Source organism: Delphinus delphis, chromosome X (assembly GCF_949987515.2).
Source record: "Delphinus delphis chromosome X, mDelDel1.2, whole genome shotgun sequence".
NCBI classification, from domain to species: Eukaryota; Metazoa; Chordata; class Mammalia; order Artiodactyla; family Delphinidae; genus Delphinus; species Delphinus delphis.
Window position 1 is genome coordinate 32,575,615 of NC_082704.1, and position 17,816 is coordinate 32,593,430.

General features: G+C 41.2%; 1 protein-coding gene across 1 annotated transcript in view; it reads left to right on the forward strand.

Annotated features, from left to right (window-relative positions):
• The window catches only part of TRPC5 (transient receptor potential cation channel subfamily C member 5), a 133,881-nt gene that overhangs the window by 16,278 nt on the left and 99,787 nt on the right, over positions 1 to 17,816 (forward strand). Inside the window, exon 2 of the mRNA XM_060002621.1 lies at positions 10,687 to 11,208. Coding sequence (XP_059858604.1) covers positions 10,687 to 11,208 — 522 coding nt within the window. The remainder of the gene's footprint in view (positions 1 to 10,686; positions 11,209 to 17,816) is intronic.

A 17,816-nucleotide genomic window follows, 5' to 3' on the forward strand; every position in this document is an offset into this window, starting at 1 on the left:
TTGTTGCATGGGTGTTTCTGAGAGAAGCCACTCAGAAATTCCGGGTAGAGAGTTCAAGAAGAAAGAACCTAAATACAAAACTCCCCCAAGGTGCCTCCAGCAGTACCAACCAATAAAACAAGTTTCCTGCCATGAGTGTTCATTGTCGGTTTGTCTCACATTTTCCCAAAACATCCATAACTCATGGAGTTTCCATTCTGATGATAACCAAGGGAGCTATGTTACTTCCATGAGATGCATGTGCCTTGACCCCTTTTCAGTGGTGCTGAAGATAATAGAATCATAGCACCATGCCATGGAAAGGTCATCTCCATAATGACCTGCCCAGTTTCCTGCCACTGTAGCCCTTCAGTACCACCCCCCCCCCAGATGAAGACCCTTCATTCCCATGGGTGACTCTTCTAGTACAGGCTCTGGGACTAATCCTGTTCCTAGTCACAGAGACTCTCAGAACTGGAGGCCAGCAGCTCAGCACTTCAGTACCCAGTCAGCTAAGCTGCTGGTCCCCTCTGAATCTTGTATTTTTGGTAGCTATGCCTGAGCCCTTGCCTTGCTGCCGTGTAAGCAAGCCTCTGCTTTACATTCTACTTTAATGGTTCTAAACTGTGGGCAATTTTGCACCCCAGGAGGACCGTTTGGCAATGTCTAGAGATGTTTCTGGCAACCAGCAAGGCCAGATATGCAAAATTCAACCCTGCAGATAGATGCTTTACCTCTATTTGGAGACTTGGAAAATGGAAGATAGTTGATGACCTTATAATGTTTCCTTTGCTGAAAAGATCAAGGATAGTCATGTAAAGAAAAATTAACTTCCTCCCTCCTCAGGGACTATGCCCACATTTTAAATAGCTGTTGACAATCCCACTGCTGGGCATATACCCAGAGAAGATCATAATTCAAAAAGACACATGCACCCCATTGTTCACTGCAGCACTATTTACAACAGCCAGGTCATGGAAGCAACCTAAATGCCCATCGACAGATGAATGGATAAAGAAGGTGTGGTACAATATATACAATGGAATATTACTCAGCCATAAAAAGGAACGAAATTGGGTCATTTGTAGAGACGTGGATGGACCTAGAGACTGTCATACAGAGTGAAGTAAGTCAGAAAGAAAAAAAAAATATTGTATACTAACACATATATGGGAAATCTAGAAAAATGGTACAGATGAACCTGTTTGCAAGGCAGAGATAGAGACACAGATGTAGAGAACAAACATATGGACACCAAGGGGGGAAAGAGGGGGTGGGATGAATTGGGAGATTGGGATTGACATATATACACTAACTAATATGTATAAAATAGATAACTAGCGAGAAAAAAAGTCTAACAATTTTTAATTGTGTTTAAAGAATAAAATAAATAAATAAATAGCTGTTGAGCGGTAGGTAGTATTCTACTTCTGGAGGTTGGCGCCAGTTGCCTGGCTTGCCTCGGGTGTGGATAACTGAGAGAAGCAGGAAGGTGGGGCTCAATAATTACTTCATGAATGTGACACAGTCTCCTCTCTCAAGCTCGTCCTCCAATCATATAACGCTTCAGTCCGATGCCTGCATATAAACTGAGCAACTTTAAAACAAAACATCATTTCGCATGTGTGTGGAGCATGAAATGAAAATCATGATTGGCAAAGGGAATACTCTTGACATTATTTAACATGAATTCTGCTTCTAGATTTCTGGTCTGGTTTTCTTTATACCTTTCTAAAATGTCTCTTACCTACCACTAGCTGACTTTAGGTCATTTTCTTTATTCACGTTTATCCCACACAGCTTTTGAGAATAATGGTGAAAATTACCCTTTTATAATCCTTTACACTCTGAGAACCAACTGAGCTTAATTTGTATCACTCGAGCTCTTTTAGGCCTAAACCGGGTCTCCTGGTGATACCTACCAATTTTCAATTTACGGCAATGAACATACTTTTCAATTCTATGGCTATGAACTACTTAAAACAAAAGAGAGGTTCCCGACTCCTCTTTTTGCATGAAAGACCCTCTTTGTTCATTCTGATTTTGTGTTGCTGGCAAATGTGCTCCTATCAAGATTGTTACCCACTGGAAAAAGTATACAATAATAGACCTTTATTTGTATTGAATCCTGCGATATATCTGATGTCAATCTGGTTACCCTAGCCCTCACATGGTCCTGTGCCCTGGTTGGATCACCAAGGTTTCTGCACCTGGGTTCTCAGCGCTTTCCAGAAATCTTTATCAAACTCCCACTAGTCAGGTGATAAGCAATGACATGGAAAACTCTAAATCAGCTTGGCAGCATCCTCTTTCCAGTAAAGCAATCTACAAGAGAAATTTAATTTAAAAATTACATGATGACCTATAAAAAAATGAATCAAGAACAATGGCTTTCCTAAACAGCTATATGTTTCAAGCTCCACCAGAGGGCTACCTGCAAAGCTAACTACACTCACATTGGCACACTGGGGCTCCATTCCTCTGTGCAGCCCTAGAGACACAACGACCAGACCTTTACTTCTGACATTTTTCCCATCTCCGTAATAACCTATATCCTCTGGTTTATTGTTTTTCAACTCATTGCATCATTTTCACAATTTCCTGGGAAATGGCATATCTTAACAGTACAAAGGGATCCTTCAGAGAGGGTTGGCTCCCTAAAAGCTACCCATAACGTATCCCCTTCCTACCTTGGTTTCTTTTACCTCTTCCGTTATTTCTAATAACCATCCAAACACTCACCTTACTTTTGGAGTTGATGCCCTCACCATTCATTATAACCCGTATTTTGCAAAAGAAAATGTATGGAATGGTTCATTTAATTCTTTGTGACAATCTAGATTTGAGAAAGATGGCTTTCCAGGTTTCCTACAACTAGAACTCTGAAATTATAAACCCTCACAACCTATGGAGTTAGCTATGTATTATTTTTTCATAGATTTAGCTACTGTCTTTCGAAAAATTAAGAGCCCCCATCTGATGAGAAATCAAGAATAGTTTTGTGGGCTCCCAAACCTTGAGCTATACTATATAATATTTATCTGGGTTTAAGGTAGAACATTACCTGATGAGGTTAATTAATATCCAATATAACCTGTGATTTAATATGTCTGAATATTCAATGTTGGGACTGTAGATTTGTTTGCTGATGTAATAAATCAAATGGTTGGTCTTTTGTTGGTTGGGGGTGAAGTAGTATAGTGGTTAACAGGACAGGCTTTGGAGCCAAACTGCCTGGGTTCAAGTTCTGGTCACCCTACTTCCTAGCCATGTGACCTTGGACAAGGCACTAAGCTTCTCTATGGCTGAGTTTCCTCAGGTGTAAAGTGAGGATAATTATTATGCCTATAGCACGGAGCCATGGTGAGGACTAAATGAGATACTCCAGCATGATGCCTAGCATATGGAAAGTGCTCAATAACCAGTAGCCATTTGTATTATATTCACCCCTGCTAATCAGGCTAATGCTGGCCATTGTTACATACATTATTTATTTTTACATGTAAATATTGTCTTTTTTAAAACATCAGGTGCGTTCTGTGACATTGCCCGCAAATAAGTTCTGTCCATTTTAGTCTTCCAATCTAAATTATATACACTTTGACCTTGAAATCAGCTGAGATGATCCAGGGAATCCTGATTATAATGGTTCTCTTTTTACCACAGTCTGGGAAACAAATTATTTCCCATCTGACACCAATGGCTGCTCCAAAGTATCTCATGCACCACTACTAGCTACCTGACCTTGTGGGTACAGCAGAGTGGGCAGCTGGTCATGTGACGTGATTAGATGCTAGTGTTCTTCATTTCTGAGTAATACAGAGAAATGAAATTCATTTCCAACAGTCCCTTGGACTGATGAAAAAGACTGAACATTGATTTTTATCTGGCATGTTAGGGTGGGGAAGAGGAGACCCAGTAGGTGGAAAAGAGGTATTGAAATTTCACTAAATTTTGGCACAAGATGGGAGATTCATTTCCAACATGATGCTATCAGGCCAGCTGTGTGAGGAAGTACCACTCGGAGAGGTTCAGCCTATGACCAGACAGCATTGTGGGTATGAATGAGGTGGCTCCTGATAAGGGTCTGCCCATTAATTACAAATGGGGGGCTTAATTTCAGAAGCCTGTGATAAACTCCAGCAAGTGCGTCTGCCTAAAGCTGGTAACAATAGGGTTCAGGAGAATTCCAATTAGCAGATTGTGTCCAGTGATGAGGTTAACGGAAATGAATGTATCATTCGGGCCCCTTGAGAACAGTAACCTTGCAAAAGCCCTAGCCAGTCCTGGGAGTGGAAGTAGAGCATCATCTGTTCCTCTGTTGTGTCCTCTGGCAATGGAATTTAGCTGAAAATATGAAGAAGCGGGCTTTCGCTCAGTGTTCACTGTACTGCAGGTGTTTTATGCAATGACCTCTGAGCCGAGTGACTGTCTCATTTTCATTAATCCAAAAGGATCCTAGCATATAAGGCCAGCTTTTCAACAGGGAGACCTAGGGCAGATCCAGGAGCAAACTCATTAAGGCCTGAATGCAAAGCCCCAGGAAGAGGCAGGCAATGTAACTTCTTTAGTGACCATGCACTAAGCCCACATCATTTCAAATAAAAAAATTAAATCAAGTCGGTTCATGTACCAGGTTTGTTTAGAAGTACAGTTGTAGATAATATGAACCAAATCTAATTTATTGGTGTGTTGATTTCATTCCCTTTTCTCCCCCTACCCTCACCCTTTTTTTTTTTTTTTTTTTTTTTTTTTTTTTTTTTTTTTTTGCGGTATGCGGGCCTCTCACTGTTGTGGACTCTTCCGCTGCGGAGCACAGGCTCAGCGGCCATGGCTCACGGGCCCAGCCGCTCCACGGCATGCGGGATCCTCCTGGACTGGGACACGAACCCGCGTCCCCTGCATCGGCAGGCGAACTCTCAACCACTGCGCCAAAAGGGAAGCCCACCCCCACCCTTTTTTACCTTTTAAAAAAACATGATTTTTAATGGGAAGCTCAGATCGTTCAGTATAATTTTGGAGTTCAAAGCGAAGGCAAAACTTGATAAGAAAAGAATAAAATTCAGTTTGCCACCTGTCCTCGATCTGAACACAAAATTGCTGTTGAAGGATAATTTAAAAGTAAAAAAGTGGGCTTCCCTGGTGGCGCAGTGGTTGAGAGTCCGCCTGCCGATGCAGGGGACGCGGGTTCGTGCTCCGGTCCGGGAGGATCCCGCATGCCGCCGAGCGGCTGGGCCCGTGAGCCATGGCCGCTGGGCCTGCGCGTCCAGAGCCTGTGCTCCGCAACGGGAGAGGCCACAGTGGTGAGAGGCCCGTGCACCGCAAAAAATAAAAAAAATACAAAAAATAAAAAAGTTAAATCCTGATCCTCATACAAATTTAAAGTTAACACAAGTGGACACATGTCTAATATTTTATTTCACTCATTAATTAGTGAGGAAACCAGGAGGCCAGAAGTCTGCAAACTATGACCTGCAAACCAAATCCAGCCTGTCACCTGTTTTTGTGAATAAATTTTATGGAGTACAGCCACACCCATTCCTTTTCATATTGCCTTTGACTGCTTTCTTGCTACAGTGGCAGCATTGTAAGGTCCACAAAGCGTAACATATTTACCATCTAGCCTTTTACTGAAAAAGCTTGCTAACCCTTGATATAGGCCATCAGGAATGCTGAAAGAAATTTACAAATAGATGCAAAGAAATTTGCATATAGATGCACAAATCAATCGCATTTTGCCAGGCAAGAAATATTTTCATTACAATTTGCAGAGTTGTAAAACAACTCAAAGATAATCAAAGGCATGGACAATCCAGAAAATATACTAGACCTGGGCTGTTAGGCCAGTTGTGTGAACAGAAACTCAAGACTAGGGATCCAGGGAGAAATCTTGTTTTATGAACCAGGGCACAGGTAGGGAAGAAGCTGGAATTCAGAAACTATTCAAAAGGGGAAAGTACCCTAATGCAGAGCCTTAAAGATCGGAATTTGGAATGGAGGAGGCTGAGGCTGGTCATGTGGGTACTTCCTACCTCAAGCCTTGATTGCTCTGGAAACTGGGGCAGGGCTGAGTCCTTGAGGCAGAGCGTGTGGGAGCCAAGGTGGGCAGAGGCTGACCCCGTACACTCTCTTGGTTTCAACCTACTGTTATAGGCTGAAGACTGTCACATCTGTTGATACATTTTCAGTCCTGACCTTTTTCCTTCAACATTCATGCTGGAGTTATACAATTTCCTGCTACTCTCCCAATAGGTACTTCAAACTCAACATGTCTAAAATTGAACTTCTTTGAAACCCTAAACCTGCTCTTCCTCCTGTATTCACTATCTCCAACGGCGACACCACCATTCAATCAGGCATGCAATGCAGAAACCTGACATCCTTGGTTTCTTCTCCCTGCAGTACTACCTGACACATCCAATGAATGTCTTAAATCTGTTCCTTTCTATCTCTAGAATCACTGTCTAGTTTAAGACCTTGCCATCTTTTCACCTGGACTATTGATATCTTTTAAGTAGTTTTATCTTTCTGAAACTCATCCAATGGTGTGCTGGAACTGGCTTACACCAGCTGGTGAGAACTGGTTGTGTGCATCTCTTCCCAACTCTGTGTTCCAGGATGTCATATTGGTAGCTTGAAACTGGCCACAGTGGGAGTATTTACACCACAGAAATTGGCAAACACTACAAATCAAGGTGGTTGTTTTTGTTTTGTTTTGTTTAATGGAAAGCTGCTTGTTAAACATTTATCGGCACATATACCACTGCCAATTCTCCACACTTCGGCCAAACTGATCTTTGTAAAACACTTGTTCAACCACACTACTCTCCTGATTAAAATTCTTCAGTGGCTCCCTATGGCCAACAGATCACATGAAGTTCCTTCTCATGGCATATGAGGCCTTTTATTATCTGGACCCTGCCTAAATGTCCAGCTTCCTCTCCCATTCCTCCTAGCAACTTCTGTGCTAGTTCAAAGGTCACACAGTGGCCCACTCAAGCCTCAGTTGCCTCATATATATACTTTATTTGGCATGCACACTTTCTTTAACTCTTTTGAGCCAACATTGAAGACTTTAGGAAATTCTACCTCCAAATCCATATTTCTGACTTTTCTTGAAAGATGACAACACTGGGTCCTCATTCACGCACATAACAGCAATTTGATCACAACAAGGGGCTGAGCAGCAGATGCCCCCTTTGAGACGGTATGTGCTCCACAGCTCACCAACGCCTACCATTTACTCATCCAAATTATGCATATGTCCCCACATGTAGCTTTTATTTCTGTGACCTGTTATCTGTTTGGACCCTGTTGTAGACCATATTACAAAGTGCTGATTATTATCAGAAACCTCTGACCCTAATGATAGACTCTTTCTTTGCCGTGGCTGTCCTGATGAGAGTCCATGGTCCCTGCACAGTCTAGGAAGGGAAGAGCAGCTGGATGAGGAGAAGCAGCAGAGGGGGAAGAGGAGTAGAAATATGTCGTCTTTGGGTCAGAGTCTCCATCTTGGAGCAATAGCACTGTGGACATGACAAGCAGGGACTGTCCTGGGTCTTTGTGACCTCAAGGTATTCCCTATAGAGACCATTTGCTAACCTTCCTGAGAGTCTTAGAATGTCTACCTTCTCAGCTAGACATGGAAAGGAAAGACCCAAGGACACTAGCTCACACGGACTCCAGCTGTGTGGATCCAGGCTTCTAAACAAGAGCCAGCGTCTTAATTTGAGAATAAAAACCAATTCCTTTTAGCTGAGTGCCTGCTGTGTGTCTAGCACTGTGCTCGAGGCTATGGGGAAAACAAGAGCGGACTAAGACAACTCTGCCTTCAGAGAGCTCACAGCCTGACTGAAGAAGCAAGAAATACCTGTATCAAATAATTAGAAACTAATATAAGCCTGCATCAGAAGAGTGACATCTTGGATATAACCTAGTGCCCACAACATCTGGGTGGTCAGTAAGGGGTGGGATCAAGTTAAGGGGAGATCTACGGAAGAAGTCAGGGCTTACTGTGGCCCTTCAGTGGCAGTGAAGTGGGGATCCACACAGGATATGCCACAAGGATATACATACAGCGAGCAGTGAATGAGGTGGGTGTGGCAATCTGTGAATGATAAGGCTGACTGGAAGAGAAAAGGTGGTCTTGGTAGGAGGACATGGTTGGGCACTGCCGACCAGTTTCTTTTGAAAACATTTACTCTCTGGTGTCATGTATCCAGAAAGACAAATGGAGAATCAGAGGCTCCTTGTTGAGCACCAAGTCAAAGACAACAGAATCAGATGGCTCTGGAAAGCATGTCATACTCTAGGCATAGACAGCAACCTTTCAGCTCCATGACACAAATGGGGCTGAGCATTATTCACAAGTCCCATTGTGTGTCTTGGACAGGTCTGTCAGCATTGACATAGAGGAGAAGAAAGAAAGAGTAGGAAAAGAAAGAGCAAGGAAGTGGGTAGAGAGAGTGGACAGGAAGAGCATCATGGTAGGGAGCAGACATGTACCTCCAGTCTAACCCAGGGAATCCTGTGCCATAAGCCATCTTCCCTCCACCCACCACCTCCGCCTCTAGATCATGACAGAGATTAAGAAATGCTCCTGGGCTTCCCTGGTGGCGCAGTGGTTGAGAGTCCGCCTGCCGATGCAGGGGATACGGGTTCGTACCCTGGTCTGGGAGGATCCCACATGCCGCGGAGCGGCTGGGCCCGTGAGCCATGGCCGCTGAGCCTGCGCGTCCGGAGCCTGTGCTCCGCAACGGGAGAGGCCACAACAGTGAGAGGCCCGCGTACCGCAAAAAAAAAAAAAAAAAGAAAGAAAGAAATGCTCCTGCCCACCGAGGAGGGGCAGATTCCGGATCTGAGCTCCTTTCTTCCCAGGCAGACTATGATACATTGTTCACTTGCCATCTCTCCCACCTCTAGGCTTTATGCCGGTTGTTGTGTTTATGTTCATTACCAGGCCCACTCAGACCTACTTCTTCCTTAGCCTGCAGGTTTATGTTAATTTCTGAGACTATTCTTTCCTGTGTCCGATTTACTTTATGAGTCACTTGCTCACTTCCTGCTGCTTGTTTGTAGCTGCTCCCTCTAAATGTTTAACAATGTTTACTCGCTGCTCCATCCAAGCAATTGATGACCAGTGTGTAGTGAACTCTCAACTATTCAGAGGATGATGTAACCACCCCGAGAAGGAAACAGATTTCTTGCAAACTTCTCCACTTTCTTCTCCTCTGCCTTTTTCCCACTCCCTGTTTTCTGACCACTTCCCTGCTTGGGAATCCCTCATCCAAGATGGGAAGGAGGCAAAGATGATGAAAACTGTAGCTCATCCCTCCGTCAATTCGCCAGCAACTGTGGGTTTCCAAAATAATTTTTTTAAGAGTAAAAAGAAACTAGCGATTAAAACAGTATTTGTCTATTCCATGAGAATCTCCATCATCCACGTTCTGCTCTCCCCAGTTAAACTGAGTATTTGGAGCTTTATTAAAAAATGTATTAAGATCAATATTTCACAGTTTCCTGGAATTTTATCCATGCTTTGAATCCTCAGCTCCACCCCTCCATGAAGACTCTTCAGACTATTCCAGTTCTCCTTGTTGTCTAGCTCCAGATTCTATCACACTGAGATTCTTCTGTTGGGTGCAGCGTGTCCCAAAGGACACGTTTTAAAGTCAAAAGATTTGTTTTTAATTCATTGATCAGAGTCTGCTCACTCACCCAGAACTGTATGCTCCTGCACACCCAAAGAACCCCATACCTTTCACCTATAGCTGCTGTTTACACCAAGCATTACATCATGGACATACCAATTTTTTTTTGAGTGTCAAGAGTCAATTGTTTATTTGTGTATTTGTTACAGAGTTCAAACTCCACAGCTGAAAGTGAGCCAGTCTTTATTTGCATAATATTTATCTTGGAACAAAGTTTAGAAATAGAAACTTGAACATACCAATTTTATCAGAGGTCTTTTTGCTACTGGTAACCTCAAGCCTGGAGGTCCTCATTTACAGAGCAATTCTTCCTGACAATAATAGATTCTCTCTACCTTGCTGGGATCTACAGGAAGTTGGAGGAACACTGTCTGGCTTTGGTCTTTGGTCCCCTGAAGTTACAGTGTCACAATTTGGGAATGTCTTCTCTTCAGCCCCCAGGGCTTGATTTAGTGGCATGGGCTTTAAGATTACTGGTTGTCTTTAGCCTTTCAAACAAATATTTCTGCAGTCTCTACTGCTCATTTGGAACTGAACACAAACTCCTACTTACCAATTTATAGAAGTCTGATATACCCAACCAGATTCCAGGAAAAATGCCCTTTACTTCTCTGTACAACCCCTCATTGTGCCTCAGACAGAACTGGCATAATTTAAGGGCCAAGCTCCAGAGTCATATTGTCTGAGTTTGAATCTTGGCTCTGCACCTAAAGCTGAGTAACCTTAGGTACGTTCTTTAAACTCTGTGTGCCTCAGTTTCTTCATTTGGGGAGAATATTTACCTCATGAGGTTGTTGTGGGGATTAAGTGAGTAAATATATGTAAAGTGCTGTATGCCTGGTGTACAGTAAGCATTTCACAACTAGCTATTCTGATAAGGAGAAGAATTGACCAAAAAACTGGTGACCCCAGTTCCTGAATCATTAACATTTGATGGGCTCTATGCTCCAAGCCTTAATCCTGCCCTTTTATGTGTTTTTCATTTTCTTGTACCTAGGTCCCCACTCTGATGATGGACACCCAGTTCTCTGAGTTCACACCGGACATTACTCCCATCATGCTTGCTGCCCACACCAACAACTACGAAATCATCAAATTGCTCGTCCAAAAACGGGTCACTATCCCCCGGCCCCACCAGATCCGCTGCAACTGTGTGGAGTGTGTGTCCAGTTCAGAGGTAGACAGCCTGCGCCACTCCCGCTCCCGGTTGAACATCTATAAAGCGCTGGCAAGCCCCTCACTCATCGCCTTATCAAGCGAGGACCCCATCCTAACTGCCTTCCGCCTGGGCTGGGAGCTCAAGGAGCTCAGCAAGATGGAGAATGAGTTCAAGGCTGAGTATGAGGAGCTCTCCCAGCAGTGCAAGCTCTTTGCCAAAGACCTGCTGGACCAGGCTCGGAGCTCCCGGGAACTGGAGATCATCCTCAACCATCGAGATGACCACAGTGAAGAGCTTGACCCTCAAAAGTACCATGACCTAGCCAAGCTGAAGGTGGCCATCAAATACCATCAGAAAGAGGTAAGCTGAGCTCTTCTCTGCTTTTGGGGACGCTTAAGCCCTCCAGAGTCCAGAGCAGGAGACCAAGAGTCAGCATTTTCCTACCACTTAGCTCTCCACCAAACAAATGGTTAGACAGGCTTCAAAAACAGTGAGGCCCATATTTATCCAAGGCACATACAACCTCTGCGTATTTTCTTTATGGCCAGATAAGTAGGGAAAAATCTGATTCTATGATGGGAAAGCACTCATTCATTGAGCAAATGCTTATTTAGCACTGTTTTAGGGGTTTGGGATACAGAAAACAAGTATAACCCTGCCTTCACGGAGCTTACAAGCTAGTGGTGGACAGTAAGTAAATGATCACATTAGTGAAATATATAATTACAAACTAACATCAGGCTCTGAGGAAGAACTTCTGAGAACACATAAAAAGGATCCTACCCTATATACCGGGGCCATGGCAATAGTGATCACAAAGGGCTTGCTGTCTGGATGCTGGTAGTTGTTGACAGAACTAAGTCCTTGGTAGCCCCTCAGCAAGAAAGCTGAGACGTACATTTGAAAGATGGAGTCACACAGAGGGTGTGTGGTTCTGCAGAAGGCTGAGTCCACTGCATTGGCAGGCAGATTCTCAACCACTGCGCCACCAGGGAAGCCCTGTTCTATGCCATCTTATCAAACAATTTGGGGGAGCCTTCTAGCAGGCCTCATTTAGCTCTTTAAGGAGGAAGCATGGTAGAAAGAGCAGGGACTTTGGAGCCAGAGCAACTGAGGATGGAATAGCCTTCAGCTGTACAACCTGAAGAAAGTCCCTCAAATTTCAGGACATTAGTCTTCTCATAAAATGGAGATGACAATAGTTCCTCCATTTCATAGGACTATTATGAAAATAAATGTACTTTAATGTCCATTTCCATCTCTCTTCCAATGCTACCTGGAGTCAGATTCAAATGGGTTGAACCGAGAAGTGCTTGCTGTCTGAAGGGCAACGAGCAGCGCCATCCCTTCATGGGTCCAGGCTCTGAGGCAAATCACATGTGTGCTCACCTGGTCCCTTTCTCTCAGACAAGAAAAAAAAAAAAACTACCCCTCTGAAATGAGGCAGAAATGAGTACTGGGGCAACCTCGAAGGGGATAAAATATGACAAAAGAGCCACACGGAGATTTAACGGCTCCATGGGGGAGACAGTAAATGGATAGACCCACCCCTGAGTCTCCTTATCCTGTTTTTGCAACTACTTGCTTTAAGTAATTTCATTAAGCCTGAAGTTACTCAACCTCACTTTTCTCTTCTGAAAGATAGGGATAATAGGAGTACTTACCCCCCTAGAGAAATATAAAGTTTAAACAAAACAGGTAATATGCTCATGCATAGCACAAGATTCAGCATATATTAGGCATTCAATAAATATTACCTGCTACTATTATTCATTTTTATTGTTACACACAGGGGACCCAGGGTATATGATCTGATTCTGTGTACTAAAATTGTAGGTAATAGATACAGCAATGGCCATCCCCTCCCTTACCCCTTCCTCTCTCTTGCCACCCTACTGTTGATATGTAGTAGCAGTTGTGTTAAGTTGTCTGCTATAAGGTCTAATTGACTTTTCTTCAGTTTTATATATGTGTATATTTCCATTAATGATGTACATTATGATTTCAGTGTGGTTTTCACTTTACATAAATTGTTATAATACTGTAAGAAAAAAAATAACAAGTATGTTTAGAATACGAATTGCTTCCAGATGACAAAATGGTTAATGGGAATAGAAGTGTTAAAAACGGATATTGCAGAATACAACTAAAGTTTGCATTCCTTCCCTCACTAGATAGCAGATAAACTCCATAATTGTAGGGCCTCATCCCCCTGAAAACTGACAAAGTATTTATTTTCAAACAGTTTCCTTACAATATTTCATCAATTTTGCATTGGTAGATCATCTACCAGTTACTTTATCACTTGATCCCTTCTGCTCCTATAATCATCATTTGCCAGTTTCAGTTTCTGCTCCATTTGGAAACCACTGTGATGACTTCCTCACTCTCCTGGGGATCTGCTTAGCATATGACCATGGAGTCATCCTTGGGTTCTACATTCACTGCCCTCCAGCCCTCATTAAGCTTCTCATCATTTTTTCCCTCATGTTTTAGCCCTTTTACTTTTCTAAAATTTTGTCCTCCATGTCCCTTATTTCATAATTTCTCTTATTACTGTTACTACAGAATATCTCCATGTTTCTATATGTTCATGTGATATATTTCTTATCTATCATTAGACCAACCTGAATGTGGCAAAGGTTTGTATTTCCTTTTGCTCTCTCAATTAAACATCAGAGATTCCAAAGTTGGTCTCAGAGTCTATTCGCTGTGTACATTAAAGTGGAAAGGATCATTTGTTTTATTGTGGTAAACTATACATAACACAAAATTTACCATTTTAACCATTTTTAAAATATACAGTTCAGTGCCATTAAGTACATTCATGTTGTGCAATCATGACCACTAGGAGTCATTTTTTTGAAGACGGGCAAGTTTTGGGGTGTCTACTTTTTCTTTCAATAGTGAGCCCATACAATTAGAGTTTCATATTTTGCAGACCACATTATTTTCAATCCGTAACACTGGCAAAGTAGCATCTTTTAGCTATTAAAATTATGGATATTCAGCAGTAACACAAAGGTAATCCAAAAAGCACTGTATTTATGCAGAGATCAACAATTTTAGGTCTGGTGGTACTCACTCATCATTGTGAATCAAATCAACGAGAACTTTGGAATTTGACAGACTGAGCTGTTTCAGTCAGACCACATCAAACTTCAACTCCAGGTTTGCAGCAAATGCAGCAAGGATAATGAGTGACTGTCAACTTCAATGTCAATGATTTCATGAAAAATAATATACCCTCATAGAGCCACATAAACTCAAATATGGCCCAAAGTTTAGTCCCATGGCCAGAGACTTCAGAATTATTTTAGAATTTACATATTTAGTTCCACATTTCCTAAGACAAGTTATCTCTTTTTGTTGTTCTTGTTTTTTTTGTTGGTGGTGATTATTAATATACTTTATTATTTGTTTAACATCTTTATTGGAGTATAATTGCTTTACAATGATGTGTTAGTTTCTGCTTTATAACAAAGTGAATCAGCTATACATATACCTATATCACCAAATCTCCTCCCTCTTGTGTCTCCCTCCCACTCTCCCTATCCCACCCCTTTAGGTGGTCACAAAGCACCTAGCTGATCTCCCTGTGCTACGCGGCTGCTTCCCACTAGCTATCTGTTTTACATTCGGTAGTATATATAAGTCCATGCCACTCTAACTTCGTCCCAGCTTACCCTTCCCCCTCCCCGTGTCCTCAAGTCCATTCTCTATGTCTGCATCTTTACTCCTGTCCTGCCCTTAGGTTCTTCAGAACCTTTTTTTTTTTAATTCCATATATATGTGTTAGCATACGGTATTTATTTTTCTCTTTCTGACTTACTTCACTCTGTATGACAGTCTGTAGGAACAGTATGGAGGTTCCTTAAGAAACTAAAAATAGAACTACCGTATGACCCAGCAATCCCACTGCTGGGCATATACCCTGAGAAAACCATAATTCAAAAAGAGTCATGTACCACAATGTTCATTGCAGCTCTATTTACAATAGCCAGGATATGGAAGCAACCTAAGTGTCCATCGACAGATGAATGGATAAAGAAGATGTGGCAGATATATACAATGGAATATTACCCAGCCATAAAAAGAAAAGAAATTGGGTTATTTGTAGTGAGGTGGATGGACCTAGACAAGTTATCTTAACAATGACCACAGATAAATTTTAGTTTAGTTTCTCTTCTGAATTGTAACTTCATTTCTGCTAAAGAACTCTGTAATCCTTCCCAACCTGTGAATTATAGATTTTTTAAATCTGTGGTTCCATTGAGTCTCAAATGAGTATAGTCTCTAATTTTCTCTATTCAAATCCACATGTCAAGTTTAAGACTGAATACTCTCACCTTGAACAAATCAGCAATGTCCTTATTTTAGGGGTGTTTTTGTTATTTCAAGTTTAGTGTGTTTGGATAAGAAGCAGAGTCCTGTGAGTTACGGAGGTTCTAATAATTCAGGTATCTCTGAGCACTTCATTCTCAGAAGCTCTTGATCCAAGGAAGCAGACTGATAAGTTTTTTCAATAAATATCCATAATCTAGCCATTAAAAAAGTGAAACATACACACAGTGCTTATGGCCACAAGCATAAAAAAGGTCACGAGCATTGATCATCAATTCTCATCATACAAACTCCTTTTGTAGAATGTGATGGACACAAATAAACAAATGAAAACTAACTTTATCCTTCTATTATATCTATAGCAAATGAACTCAGCTTTGCTACGTTAGATAAAATTCCTCAGATTCCTTGAAGGCATATACTTTATGTGTGCTTACTCATCAAGAAAAATATATTCACATCTTAAGTGAGTCACACTCCAGGGTCTGGTGGAACACATTCAATTTGAGGGTTGCATGTTACGAGCCCCTAAAAAATTGGAGACACTTTCTTAAAGGTGTCTAGACTTTTCTAGATGACCTTCAGGCCCTTAAGAAGGCTAGACAAGAATTATCTCCCAGGACCAGAATTATTCAAAGGAGAAACAACCTGTAGATGGGAATGGGACAACTAAGCAAAAACAGAAATTTTGTCTTCTTTTTCATACTTGATTACATGCTTGATTCCAGTTGGACCATGGGGGTCTATCTTCAAGAATAGATAGGTTTCTTCTCAGTGTCTATACTCAGAGCAGGAAAAAGCAGATACACCACTTCTCCACTTTCTAGTGTCATGTCTGCTGACACCCTGTTCAGTCTTCTTTCAAAGCTTGCTGTGATTCCAGCAGGGCAGAAATTCCCAGTACAAATCGAAATTTTCTCAACAGGTGGAGATATTATAAGGGAGGAACATTAGAGATTCCTTCATCAGGTGAAAGTACCCAAAGATAAGCCTGCTCACATCAAAAGTTGCAAACAGACAATATGTCTCTACGTCTCTTAAACCTTGAGCTAAAAAGCTTTATTCAAAAAAACAAAATATTTTTCTCTATAAAATGAGCTGCAACACAACTGATTTTCCAAAACTGGAAGTTAGGAGTTGCCAATATTAAAAATTTAGAAGATAATGGTTTCAAGAAAAGCCAATGTTTCCCCAAGTTTAAGTAAGAATAAAACTATTTAAAAATGATCAGTATTGCCAGAATTTATCATCTAGAGGCATGTGTATTTATGTTTTCAACAACAGATTTTGTTAATGGCATCTTTGATTAAAGGAATCTGAAACACTGAAGTTGTGTTTCCTACCTGTGACTCCCTAGTCTACTTTACATGAATACTTGTGTTAAATTAAAAAATACCTCTTGAGATGCTTTCAGCATTTTACTAGGGTCTTTAAGACGAAATTGTGACAAGGGGTAAAGAGTTCAGTGGTTTTCCTTACCTTGCTAAAATGCAGTTTCATTCTTCAGAGGTATAAATGGAGATCACCTTCAAAGACTCTTTATTACCCTGAAGAGATGTGACACTTGAGACCCATGGATAATTGTATCTGTCAATACAAATAGCTCCCAAATAACTTCAGGAACTAAAGGTTATTTTTTCTTTTTTTTTAGGGTTTTTTGGTTGGTTGGTTGGTTGGTTTGTGAGCTAACGATTACACAGTCAGAAGAAAAACAAGTTTTAAATGAGGGGTAGGGTCCTTGAAAAAAATAAGACGTATACCCTAGGTGAAATGGCTAAATACCACTAGTCTATTAAGATATGGCTGTCAATACAAGAACACAATAGTCAGCTTTGCTGTAAAAAATAAATCTAGTTGGATAATAGTGGGTTAATAATGTGCAGAGTTACATAACTTCCTCAGGAACAAAATCTTAGCCTTAAATGGAATATAATTCACTATTTCTTGAAAGGTGGCTTTTTCATTGTTGTTTTTTCCTCATTACTATTCCTAGAAGAACTGAGTAGGCTCCCAAGAAGAAGTTAACTTGGTGGGGGAAAAAAAGCTCAAAAGAATGAAACAAAAACTGATTCCAACTATAAGTTCGACATCGAGTAAAATAAGGAAGCTCTAATCTCTTAGAAAACAGGTATAAAACTATTGGATAATCCTTACATGTCACATAGATTTTCAGGTATTTTCATATAGACATTTTTCAGCTATTCCTAAAAAGTTCTGATTTCATGTATTCTTTCCCATTGTCAGATATATCAACCAAAGTCTTTGAAAACTATATCATTTTGTGTGTTCCTTATTACCATTGAAGGTAGGCAAAAAAGTTATAACTATCATTTGACAAACAGGAAAGAACTATATTTCAGAGATGTGTTAAGACTATCTATCTGACAAAGCCAGAAGAACTTCAGATTCCTGGTATAATACTTTCTCTGAGTATATTCCACCTTCTGTTGAGAGGAGTTCTTTTATGCTGGTTTGGTAGCCTCCAAATTCACCAACAGGTAATTTAAGATGACCCCAAGTTCTTTGATTTGTGAATGAAAGTTTATTAGTTAAAATTTGTTAAAACACGTAACAATAAAATGGTATGGACCAATAGCTAATAAGGACTATATTCAGTTATAATC